The sequence below is a fragment of the Acanthopagrus latus genome, chromosome 15 (genome assembly GCF_904848185.1).
Source record: "Acanthopagrus latus isolate v.2019 chromosome 15, fAcaLat1.1, whole genome shotgun sequence".
Taxonomy (NCBI): Eukaryota; Metazoa; Chordata; class Actinopteri; order Spariformes; family Sparidae; genus Acanthopagrus; species Acanthopagrus latus.
In genome coordinates this window covers 28,577,734-28,590,132 of record NC_051053.1, presented here as the reverse complement: position 1 = coordinate 28,590,132, position 12,399 = coordinate 28,577,734, and the positions used below count along the sequence as shown (strand labels likewise).

At 40.9% G+C, this 12,399-nt stretch overlaps 2 protein-coding genes across 5 annotated transcripts; both read right to left on the bottom strand.

Moving 5' to 3' along the window:
- Window positions 1–222: 222 nt before the first annotated feature.
- Window positions 223–3,383, bottom strand: LOC119034149 (zinc finger protein 253-like). Its single transcript, XM_037124919.1, has 5 exons — window positions 3,191–3,383; window positions 2,074–2,218; window positions 1,937–1,992; window positions 1,780–1,846; window positions 223–1,472 (listed from the first exon to the last, which is right to left on the bottom strand). The coding sequence occupies exons 1-5, from the start codon at window positions 3,326–3,328 to the stop codon at window positions 262–264; spliced, it is 1,617 nt and encodes a 538-aa protein (XP_036980814.1). The 5' UTR covers window positions 3,329–3,383; the 3' UTR covers window positions 223–261.
- An 863-nt stretch (window positions 3,384–4,246) lies between these two features.
- On the bottom strand, window positions 4,247–9,188 carry vsx1 (visual system homeobox 1 homolog, chx10-like). Of its 4 annotated transcripts, XR_005079359.1 has the most exons (7): window positions 8,647–9,188; window positions 7,815–7,890; window positions 6,920–7,043; window positions 5,903–6,098; window positions 5,105–5,458; window positions 4,478–4,564; window positions 4,330–4,369 (listed from the first exon to the last, which is right to left on the bottom strand). XR_005079359.1 is itself a non-coding variant. In XM_037124165.1 (6 exons), the coding sequence occupies exons 1-5, from the start codon at window positions 9,077–9,079 to the stop codon at window positions 5,151–5,153; spliced, it is 1,137 nt and encodes a 378-aa protein (XP_036980060.1). In that variant the 5' UTR covers window positions 9,080–9,188; the 3' UTR covers window positions 4,247–4,564; window positions 5,105–5,150. The 4 variants fall into 4 exon arrangements, 3 of the variants coding, with proteins under 3 accessions (XP_036980060.1, XP_036980058.1, XP_036980061.1); XM_037124165.1 differs by having other exon boundaries at window positions 4,247–4,564; XM_037124163.1 differs by having other exon boundaries at window positions 4,247–5,458.
- Window positions 9,189–12,399: the final 3,211 nt, after the last annotated feature.

The following is a 12,399-nucleotide window of genomic DNA, read 5'->3' as shown; positions in this document are numbered from 1 at the left end:
AGAGGTCAGATTAAAGGATGTATACAAGCGTTAATCCCACCTTTGTGTTCGGACAATAGATTTAATCACCTTTATGACTCTTAATGATCCTCGTTAATCTGCCGATAGACGACAAATATCAAACACAACAGAGCTGATCAGCTGATCCCAACAACCAAAACAACATCTCATCCTGTTTATCAGGGACACGATGCTGGATTCATTAGGTTTAGTGCTACTTACAGTCACATATCAGGTATCAGCTGTCACATCCTGCTGAGGTCAGAGGTCAGAGGTCACCGTCTGCTTCTGCTGCGTCTGCTTCAGGTGAGCTTTGGTCTGCAGGTGAGCCTTGAGGAAGGTGAGCAGGCGGAAGTGTTTGCCGCAGTCGAGGCAGCTGTAGGGCGTCTCTCCGGTGTGGATGCTGCGGTGCCTCATGTAGCTGGTGGCCAGGTTGAAGGTCTTGGAGCAGAGTGTGCACCTGTAGGGTTTCTCCCCAGTGTGGGTGTACCTGTGGTCCCTCAGCAGCTCCTTTAGACGGTAACTCTTCCCGCAGATGTCGCAGTGGAATGGTTTCTCCCCCGTGTGGCTCCGCTGGTGAACTTTGAACTGCGACAGGTTGGGGAACTTCTTGCCGCACACCTCGCAGGTGATGATGGTGTCTCTGGCCGGCAGCTCGTCGGCAGGGAGCTCGTGCGAGTGTTTGCTGATGATGTGGTTCTTTAGGCAGCGATAGCTCTTCCCGCAGATGGAGCAGAGCTGCCTCTCTCCAGTGTGGATCCCCTGATGGCTGCGCAGGTTGGCGGCCTGGGTGAAGCCCTTGCCACAGGTGGAGCACCGGTAGGGCCGCATCTCCTGGTGCACCAGTTTGTGGCGCGTCAGGTGGCAGGCGTGGTAGAAGCTCTTCCCGCAGACGTCGCAGATGAACGTCTTGTCGAAGTGGGTCATCCTGTGCGTCTTCAGCACGCTGATGCAGGAGTAGCCCTTCCCGCAGATGTCGCAGTGGCAGGTCTTCTCTCCGGTGTGTCGAGCCTTCACATGCAGGTTGCGGTGAGCTTTGTGGTTGAACCTCTTGGGGCAGTAGTCGCAGGTGTACGGCAGCAGCCTGTGCTCTTTGATCTCATGTTCGCGGAGCCTCAGGATGCCGGTGAATGCCATCCCACACGCTGAGCACACCGGGTGAGACTTCCTCTCATGATCAGAGAGTCGCTGTGTGTTTGGAAACAGCATCCCACACTGCAGACACTGGTGGTGACTCGCTGTTGGCTCCGAAGGCTCAGACCTGGTGGGGCCTTTTTTCTGCCGTCTGTGGCGCAGTTTCCTGCTGCGTGCTTCACTGGCTCCGCCCTCTGCTGATGAGGCGGCACCAGGCGGCGGGGAGGACAGCCGAGCATACTCATGGTCGGTGAAATCAGCCTGCAGGTGAGGTGGGGAGAGGGAGGAGTCTCTGTGGAGAGTCGTGGCTTGGCCTGAAGAACCAGCTTCAGTTTCACCTGTGAAAAAGAACAAGACAGTTCAAATCCATGTTTGTGACGCTAATAACTGGTGAGATAGCTCCTCCAGCAGTGTGTTTGGGCGCTCGGCGGCTGTACAGTGGCTGTAATTACTCGTGGATTTCCTCAGGGCTTCATTCACTCTTCAGTCCTTTATACTCTGACTCACAAGACAACACGTAACAGGATGTCAGTGTCGTCACAACTGACCCGAATATTATTTGTCTGTATTGTGTTTTGGGGTGGACAAACACGCTGAAATCACAACGCCTGGCATAAAATCATCTGATAGACTGAGACAACTCACCGTTAGCATTAGCATTAGCATCACTCTGCAGTGGCTCCAGCAGACACTTGGAGTGGACAGCAGAGCTCTACAAGACAGAAACAGTTTGTCAGAGTTCGGTTTGTTCAGAGCTTCATCCTGAGTCTCTGACTGTTGTTTGATGGATTCAGTCACTGACCCCGTACACCAGGATGAAGGTCTGTTCTGTGGGGGGGCGCTCACCTCCGTCTTCACCTGAAACACACAGAACACTGAACACATCTCCTTCTTTAAACCAGACACAGCTCCCTCTGTCAAACACTTCTCTCAGCTCACCTTCTGTCGTCAAACCTTCGCCACTCTGCTCAGACTCCTGTGGATCCTTCAGGTGTCCTGGAGTCTCAGCAGCCTCCTGGACCACCTTCAGGATTTTATCAACAGCTTCAACACACAAACTGTCCACCAGAGAGCTCAGCTTCTCCTGAGGGAACCACAGAAACCACTGAAACTTTGTACACTGTCAGCTTTTTATTGCAGAATCTCATCACGAATTCTGTTAAAATGTCTGTAAATTAAACGTGTGTTTGCTATGAGGCATTTAAACCAGTATTCCTTAAATGTGATGTTCGTGAATCATCATTTTATTTTTGCGCTTCAAAGGGTTTAAGAATAACGAGTCATGTAACATCAGGAAAACTTTCAAATCTGGGTTATTAGTCTCAGGACGTAATGTGACGTGTGCGCTGCCATCACCACAAAAGTCATGAACACAGTCCTTTTATTATTGTCATGATGAGATGAACGTCTAGAAATATCAGTTTACAAGCAGAGCTGAGGATTATTTTGTTTATCAACTAATCTTTAAACCTCCCAAACACACACACACACACGCGCACACACGCACACACCCTCCCAGAGATTAACCCATCTTTTATCAATTATTAGATAATTCTTCAAACTGTAAAATGCCAGAAAACAGTGAACATTTCTATCACAATATATGTCAAATGTAAAAACCCGAAGATGAGAAAAGAAAGAGATGATTTACAAATCTGACACAGTGAGGAGATTAACACTATTCCAGTGATGAACAGGTCAGTGTGTCTCACCTCACGCCGAGCTGCAGGTGGACAGTTACTGATGCTTTCAGCTCCTCGTCAGATTCATCAAACAGCGTTTAACACCTGAAGTTTAAAAAGTTCAACTGTTCGATATAATATAATCTTATGTGTAACATCAAGTGCTTAAATTAGAGAATTTTTCAATTGAGTTTGGTGACACAATATGAGGTTTAAGAGTCTCAGCTCTCAGTCTGTTCTAATGTTATAACAGAACCAGAACCTCTGTCTCCATCCCGACCAGAACCACCTGTTGTTGTGCTGGGCCTCTAGAACCTAAAGAGTTAACTCGGGTTAGCTGTTAGCTTCAGTTAGCTTCAGCCGCGGTATCTTACCTCGGTTTCAGGGTTTTGTTTTTCTAAAGAGACTTTTTCCGCCGCGCTGAAGAGCTCCGTCACCACCGCCTTGGCCAGATTATTCACGATGAGCGTGAGTTCTTTTTTAAAAGCGATTAATTCGACCGTATTTAACATCTCTAGCTCCTAGCAGTGGGCTAGCTTAGCGAAAACACGGCTCAGGCGCACAACAAGGACACCGGAAGTGACGTAGTTGTCTTGACCAAAGGCTAAGAGTTCCCGCTGGAGGACTGAAGTCATAAAAACAAATAAACAGGCTTCATTACAGCCATATTATTTATGATTTATTTAATGGAGTTCTGGTCCAACAAACAAGGAAAACAACGTCCTTAAAATCCAGAAATAAGCCGAAGAAGTAAAACGTATTTAATCCTCTTGAATTAAAGACAAGAAATACAAGTTTATATATCGAAAACATTCTAAATCATCCCACAGAACGAATGATCTCACAAGATAATTTGATCCCAGACATTTTGCTGAGCTGTTCTTTGAGAGATATCTTAAATTACTGATATGATTAACAGTCTGCTGAGTGCAGGGCCAACACTGTCTGTCTGTCTCTCTGTGGACAGGTGTGTGTCAAGGTGATGGCGTCATGAAACCCTACAGCTCAAAGTGTGATTACAGCCATCAGTGACTTCTGAGTGGGTCAGAGTCAATGAGCTTAAATCACAGTGTCAACATGTTGAGGATTCATTCATTCATTGAATAATCACGTGGTGTGAATCATGTTAAAGATGTTTTTATGCTTCAGTGTGTGAGCAGTGATCCTCACACTGGATGTTACTGAGAAGTAAAAGTCTGAGAGCAGAGCTGGACGTCTGCTGGCATCCAAGCATGCATCAGGAACATGAGCTCACTCGTTAGCATCGATGTTGACCTGCTAGTTTCTGCTCAGCATGCTACTTTACTGTCGTCAGTGCTCATTCATTCTGATTAATTACAAATGAACTAAATGAAAATATCTGCTGTTTAAGTTGTGTTGAATGATCAAAATCAAACTTCCAGTGATTCAAAAAATACTTTGTTTTTATTTACCAACCTGTACAGACATATGATGATAATAATAATAAACCCACTTTTTAAAATATTATATTTAAATAAATTACATTCATTCACAGAGCTTCAGTCAGGCTGATCAGTGCTCGACAGTCAAAACTATAAAACACACAAAAACCGACAGGAATAAAACATTAAATAGTCTCTTATTTTCAGAAAAACAAGGATATTAAACTTACTCTCAGTACATTACAGTGACAAACACACCGACAGAGACATCATGTACAGCACCCTCAGCTCACAGGTCTTCAGAACACACTCAACTCTCGGTCCAGTTCATCGAGGTCCATCTGACTGAGGCGGCGGCGGCGGCGTTGTGTCAGCGTGTTTCCATCCCGGAGCACAGAGAACTCGTTAGCATAATGGACATTCAACTTATAAGTCACATTTAATTCATCTTTGAAAATCCCTCAAAATATCATCATAGAAATATTTTTGTCCTTAAACTGTTAAAATGCTAACAGCTGTTAGCTTTACACTTGTTAGCATACTGTCCACCAGTGTAGCAGCACGCTACATGTACACAGAGTAACAATGTTTGTTAGCATGGTAACATTTTCATAGCATGTTAGCTCATAATGAATCATCACTGTTGGTGACATTATTATAGTATTGACTTTTTAATAGTGCAAATTATGATATTAAGTTATGTCAGTATGTTGTTGTTGTTGCATAGTGAGCTAGCACCCAAAGTCTAATATGTTAGCATGCTATCACTGAGTAGCATTCAGAGATTCCTTTAAAGCTTTATGTGATCATTTGCATAGTAACAAGTAACATCATAGCTATTCCATCATTGGCTGTCCTGTGAGTCCTAAAAGAAGAGCCAATCACATCTCTGCTCCGGCCGCCACCTCACATCTGACTCCTCCTCCTGCCCTCAGCTGTGTTCGTCCGACTCGCTGCCGCTCTGCTGCCGTGGCGAGGAGGCGGACCTCACTGAGCCTCCGGCCTCCTGCTGCTGCTGTTTGGAGGAGCTGGACAGGTCGATGGCCACTTCCTCCTCCATGTCCTCATCCTCCATCTCCAGCAGCTCCTCCTCCTCCTGTTCCACCTCGTGCACCTCTCGAGCCTCGCTGCTGCCACCTCGTCGCTCTGAGGCCTCGCAGAACGAGTCGGAGCGGGCTGAGTCCGACTCCGGAGGGCTGGAACACTTTTTGGACATTTCCAAAGACTTCTTGTGCATTCCTGTGAGGACGGAGACACAGATTCAGTTCAGTCTGCACCACACATCTGTTACACAACTTACTACTGAATGTCTCAGCTTGTTCAAGCTTTGATGTGAAGATCTGTTTCTAGGAAACATCTGCAGCATGACCCAATCAAAACCAATCACTTACGTAAACAGGAAGTCATTGTAGCATCACAAGCTAGCACAATTAGCTTACAGTTCAGAGGCTCAGAGCTGCACAGTGTTTACAAACTTGATGAATGACACGATGGTATTCTCAGTCTGTTTGAATCATCTGCTGAAGTCTTGCAGGATGAATAACTGAAGGCTTGTTGTATGCTAGCTGTCACATGTACTGATACCATTTCTTTGCATCATGATGAACTAAATTATTAAAGTGTGTATCAGTGTGTGCTCAGTGTGTATTGGTGCATGGTGTGGTGCATGTGCGTGGCACTGACGTGCATGCGGCTCACCGAGCAGCCAGGGGGCGCAGGATCCCATCATGCCGTTCTTGGCGGAGTTGAGGATGGACTCCGGCAGCGGGATGGAGTGTCGCACCATCGCCCCGTACAGACCGTACTCCGCCATGACGCTGCTGCGGCCCCAACACTTCTCACGCTTTCGCCACTTTGCCCGACGGTTCTGGAACCACACCTGGAAGAATATGAGAAAACACAAAAACATCAAAACACAATGAAACGAAGAGAGCTCAAACTCCCCCAGACACACAGTTATATTTAGTTATACACACACACACGCACACACACACACACACAGTTATATACACACACAGAGTTATACACACACACACACAGAGTTATATACACACACACACACATACATATATTGAGTCAACATAGATATATACACACACACACATACACACACAGTTATACACACATTTAAACACACATATGAATATATTTCAATCTTTTTCTGTATTATCTTCTGTTTTCATATCAGATAGTGAATATGTTGTTTGGCTCTGATCAGTCATAAATATACAAGCATATACATACAAATATACATATATATGTATATACATACATATACATATATACATACATATATGTGTATATACACATATATACACATATATATGTATATACATACATATACATATATGCATACATATATGTGTATATACATATATATACATATATACATACATATATGTGTATATACATATATACCCATATATATGTATATACACGTGTGTGTATATGTATATATAATTGTATCTGCCATTTTTTACATTTTAACAAATTACTAAATTAATTTGAAGTCACTTTAAATGTAGTTTTTTATGTTCTCTTGTAATTTCTTTGACTGATTTTAACTCAAACTTCTCAGATTGTTTTTAAAATGTTTTAATTAGTAGAAACATGTCAAATGATCCAATAATTCACAAGGACAAAAGCAAAAACAAAGGAAAGTTTCAAAATAAATGCGGTCAGTCATCAGTTGTGTCCCACCTGTATTCTGTCCTCGGGCAGCTCCGTCTTCATGGCAAGCATCTCCCGGGCGTAGACATCCGGGTAGTGCGCCTCGTGGAAGGCCTTCTCCAGCTCCTCCAGCTGGTGGGAGGTGAACACCGTCCTGCAGGACAGAGGACAGAGTGTGAGACAGAGACACTGATGGAGCACAGGACAGACAGGAGGACAGGCAGGAGGACAGACAGGAGGACAGGCAGGAGGACAGATTGGAGGGCAGACAGGAGGACAGACAGGAGGACAGGCAGGAGGGCAGACAGGAGGACAGATAGGAGGGCAGACAGGAGGACAGGCAGGAGGACAGATAGGAGGGCAGACAGGAGGACAGACAGGAGGACAGGCAGGAGGACAGATAGGAGGGCAGACAGGAGGACAGATAGGAGGACAGGCAGGAGGACAGATAGGAGGGCAGACAGGAGGACAGGCAGGAGGACAGACAGGAGGACAGACAACATGGAGGTTTGATGTCACAAATATGAGTTTTATTTCCAGCTGCTGAATCTTCTTAAAGCCTGCAAATTGTGTTTAAATCTTCTTTTCATTTACAGTTTAAACTACAAACACATTTTCTTGGAGGAATGTTTGTTTTCAATATTTGTATTTTTCTGTATTTGTCACTCAGATTTCTTTCATCAGACTGAATATAAAGATAAAAACAGACTTCACATGAGATCAATGAATCTGTGATCATCTGTTCATGTCTGTCTAAGGATTAATCTCTTTAATGTAAAATTTATTTTACTCTCCAATCGTTTCTGTTCCGATCAATAGTTTCTGCTTTTCTAATAAAATCACAGAAAGAAAGAAAGAAAGAAAGAAAGGAAGAGTCTGCAGCCGGAAATGATTTTCATAATAAAGGTCCGGGTGTTCGTCTCACCGGTGTCTCCGCTTCTTCCTCTTCTGAGAGTTGGCGGAGTTCTTTGAGTCGTTGCGGTCCGAGAGACACTCTTCATCTGCGGGACAGACAGGAGACACAGATCAATCAGCCTGATCGATTATTGATCTTGATCTTTAAGGAGAATCGAGGTTCAGATGAAGATTCTTCTGTTTTATTTACTGATTAAAATAATTCGATATAATCCAGTGAGAAGAAACAAATCCATGATGAAACAGCTGCTGATCGTTTATAGATCGTTTAACTTGATCAATAATTGAACAAATCAAATGTAATCATTTTATCAGTTTCAAAGATTGGAAATAAATTCAAACAAATAATCTTATTAAATTAATTTACAGCAGTTCGTTTCCTTCTGTTGTTTTTTAAACCGTCACAAACGGATTTCTTTAAACTTGATGGTTCTGTTTCACATAGACGAACCTGAGCCGAACCGAAGTGAGCCGAACAGAAATATAATTGATATCATCGGAGCCAGAAAACAGATTAAAAGACGAACAAACCGAAGTTTAGAGAAAAATAAAAGTCTAGTGAAGCCTTTAACAAAAATACCAAAATACGTTTAACACGTTTAGAAACCCGAACCGAGCCGAACTGAGCCGAACATAACGAAACGAAAAGAAACCACATGAAAAATAAACAAAACATGTTTAAAAAATAAACAAAAGTAAAATCAAGAAAAAATTCTGCTGAATCTGTCTAAAACCGAACAGAACCGGAGGTCCAGCTTCAGGTCAGCAGATGCTCCTTAGAACACTTGGACTTATAAGTGAATAAAAGGTGTAAACTCGAGCCGAGCCGAGCCGAGCCGTACCGGAGTATGCGTCCCGCTGGGCCTCCAGGTTCTGCAGGTAGTGGCTGTCGGCCCGGGCCTGCAGCAGCGGCAGGTGTCCGGGCAGGAAGCACGGAGCTCCGGCGGGCTGCTGCGCTGCGAGGCTGCACAGGAAGCCGAGGCCGAGCGGCAGCGACCCTCCCGGGAACGAGAAGCCTCCGAGGCCGCCGCCGGGCCCCTGCGGCTCGGGCCCGGGCCCGGAGCCCGCAGCCGACAGGCCCGAACCCGGAGGAGCGCCAGGCTGCGGCCGCACCTGCAGGTCGGACTCCAGGCCCAGCAGGTCTGTGATGGCGAAGCCTTTGGATCGGAACCCGGAGCCGTGCAGCCGGGACTTATCGATCCCAAATCCGGGAGATAACATCTTCACTTTGGGTTTCTCTTCTCCGACGTCCTCACGAGCCGTCATGCCGCTCATCAGAACCAGAACTGTTCTGCTCAACAAGGTGACGGTGATGATGATGATGATGGACAGACCGGGACCGTCCCGTTGGCGGGCTCATTTATGTGGCCCCGGTCCCCGGGGATCACAGCCGCGTCCAATCAGAAGTGAGAGCCGCGGCGGGGGGCGGGGCATCGTGCGCTCAATCCCGGAGGATTAATTGCACCAATTTCTTTCAATCCGATCGGATTTTCTCTGAGCGACAGAAGAGACTTTTTAATTTATGTTGTTTATCTTCGATCAGAGGAGGAGAGACAGCTGAGGAGGGCTGCGATCAATGCCTGCTGATGTTGTTGTTATTATTATTATTATTATTATTATTATTATTATTATTATTATTATTATTATTATTATTATTATTATTTGTGTTATTATTTGTGTTTTATTATTATTATTATCATTATTATTTGTGTTATTATTATTATTATTATTATTATCACCACATGTTTACACAGAAACACGGTGACGTCAGCTCTGTTTGTAAAATGATTTATTAACATTATCAATAAAACTGACAATAATTCAGATTATTATTCAGTTTGAAAGAAATTAATAATAAAGTACAAATATTCAACAATCTGATCGTTCAGCTGTTTTGTTAATTAAACAAAGTATTGACTTCTTATTCTAAATCTATTTTTAATCATTGGATTTAAATGATTTATTTCTAACATTTACAACACAAACACATTAAACTGTGAATTATCAACTGTTATAATACTCAAAACTACTTTCCAAATAATCATGAACTTGTTATTATAGATATTATTATATTCAGTTTATTGATCACTCTGTTACAGTCTGACAGGAAACATCAGTCACCTGTTGCTTCGTTCATCTGCTGTCAAACCTCATACATCATCATTTTAATGTTATTTAATGTTGATGTATTTAATTTTACAGATGATGTTTTCTGTTATTCACTCATATAAAATGATATAAAATGATATAAAACATTGAGTTTGATTGGAACACGACTCGTCACATTAATAACATTAATGGAGTCTGGTTCTGAACGGTTCCCAGCTGTAATCTTTAATCTCCATTTCACTTGATTTGGACTCTCAGTGAAACTCTGACGTCACAATAAAACATAAAAACAGATTAAAGAGTTTAAAAACAGGCCAAATTTGCTTTAATTATCTCTGATAAGCACATTCCTCTAATTGCTTTTTAAAACCGGTTGACCATTTTTACCTTCTTACACACACACACACACACACACACACACACACACACACACACACACACACACACACACACACACACGCACGCACGCACACACACACACTCGCTGCCTGCCAGCCTGCAGTCAATCCCGCCGGATTAAACACTAACTTGGCCCTAATTTTACAAACTGACTTTCATCATGAGGAGCTTCGTTTTCTCTAACAGCTGACTGACAACACAACATGTGCTTCATATTCTACAATATAAATTCTATATTATCTACACTATATATTCTGTATTATCTACACTATATATTCTATATTATCTACACTATATATTCTATATTATCTACACTATATATTCTATATTATCTACACTATATATTCTGTATTATCTACAGTATATATTCTATATTATCTACACTATATATTCTGCATTATCTACACTATATATTCTATATTATCTACAGTATATATTCTGCATTATCTACACTATATATTCTATATTATCTACAGTATATATTCTGTATTATCTACAGTATATATTCTATATTATCTACAGTATATATTCTGTATTATCTACACTATATATTCTATATTATCTACACTATATATTCTGTATTATCTACACTATATATTCTATATTATCTACAGTATATATTCTGCATTATCTACACTATATATTCTATATTATCTACACTATATATTCTATATTATCTACAGTATATATTCTGCATTATCTACACTATATATTCTATATTATCTACAGTATATATTCTATATTATCTACACTATATATTCTATATTATCTACAGTATATATTCTGCATTATCTACACTATATATTCTGTATTATCTACAATATATATTCTGTATTATCTACAATATATATTCTGTATTATCTACACTATATATTTTATATTATCTACAGTATATATTCTATATTATCTACACTATATATTCTATATTATCTACAGTATATATTCTATATTATCTACAGTATATATTCTATATTATCTACAGTATATATTCTGTATTATCTACACTATATATTCTGTATTATCTACAGTATATATTCTATATTATCTACAGTATATATTCTATATTATCTACACTATATATTCTATATTATCTACAGTATATATTCTATATTATCTACACTATATATTCTATATTATCTACAGTATATATTCTGCATTATCTACACTGTATATTTTATATTATCTACAGTATATATTCTGCATTATCTACACTGTATATTTTATATTATCTACAGTATATATTCTATATTATCTACAGTATATATTCTATATTATCTACAGTATATATTCTGTATTATCTACACTATATATTCTGTATTATCTACAGTATATATTCTATATTATCTACAGTATATATTCTATATTATCTACACTATATATTCTATATTATCTACAGTATATATTCTATATTATCTACAGTATATATTCTGTATTATCTACACTATATATTCTATATTATCTACAGTATATATTCTATATTATCTACAGTATATATTCTATATTATCTACAGTATATATTCTGTATTATCTACACTGAATATTCTATATCATATACAATTACAGTACATATAGTTTAAAAAAAAACAATTAATTAATTACATCAATTAACATATTATCATTATTAACATGTGAAAGATTTCCTGCATTCAAAGTAGAAGTGCTGCAGTATTATCAGATAGATGTGTCAGAAGTATTAGTACTGCAGTATTATCAGATAGATGTGTCAGTATTAGTGCTGCAGTATTATCAGATAGATGTGTCAGAAGTATTAGTACCGCAGTATTATCAGATAGATGAGAGGTATTAGAAGTATTAGTACTCATCATGAGATCTGTAGTTTCCTCTGTCTGAACCGGGTCACCAGAATAAATGTCATTATTCTACGCCTGGTTCGACGTCACTCTGTGTGCTGGGCGTTGGAAAACCTCACAGTTTGGACCTGAACCTGGTTCAGTCAGCGGGTCACTGATGGTGAGGTGCTGACCCGTCGTCCTGTGACCCGCTGACAACACGACCTGTTTGTCATCCCGCTCAGACCAGAGGAGACTGTGTGTCTGCTGTGAAGTCAATACATGAGATATTATAAT

Coding starts and splice junctions, on each gene's coding strand:
- LOC119034149 (XM_037124919.1), bottom strand. CDS start 3,328: ATGTTAAATACGGTCGAATTAATCGCTTTTAAAAAAGAACTCACGCTC. Junction 1,993..2,073: donor CGAAGGTTTGACGACAGAAG/GTGAGCTGAGAG, acceptor TGTGTGTTTCAG/GTGAAGACGGAGGTGAGCGC. Junction 1,473..1,779: donor TGCTAATGCTAATGCTAACG/GTGAGTTGTCTC, acceptor TCTTTTTCACAG/GTGAAACTGAAGCTGGTTCT.
- vsx1 (XM_037124163.1), bottom strand. CDS start 9,079: ATGAGCGGCATGACGGCTCGTGAGGACGTCGGAGAAGAGAAACCCAAA. Junction 7,891..8,646: donor CCAGCGGGACGCATACTCCG/GTACGGCTCGGC, acceptor TCTGTCCCGCAG/ATGAAGAGTGTCTCTCGGAC. Junction 6,099..6,919: donor TGCCCGAGGACAGAATACAG/GTGGGACACAAC, acceptor ATATTCTTCCAG/GTGTGGTTCCAGAACCGTCG.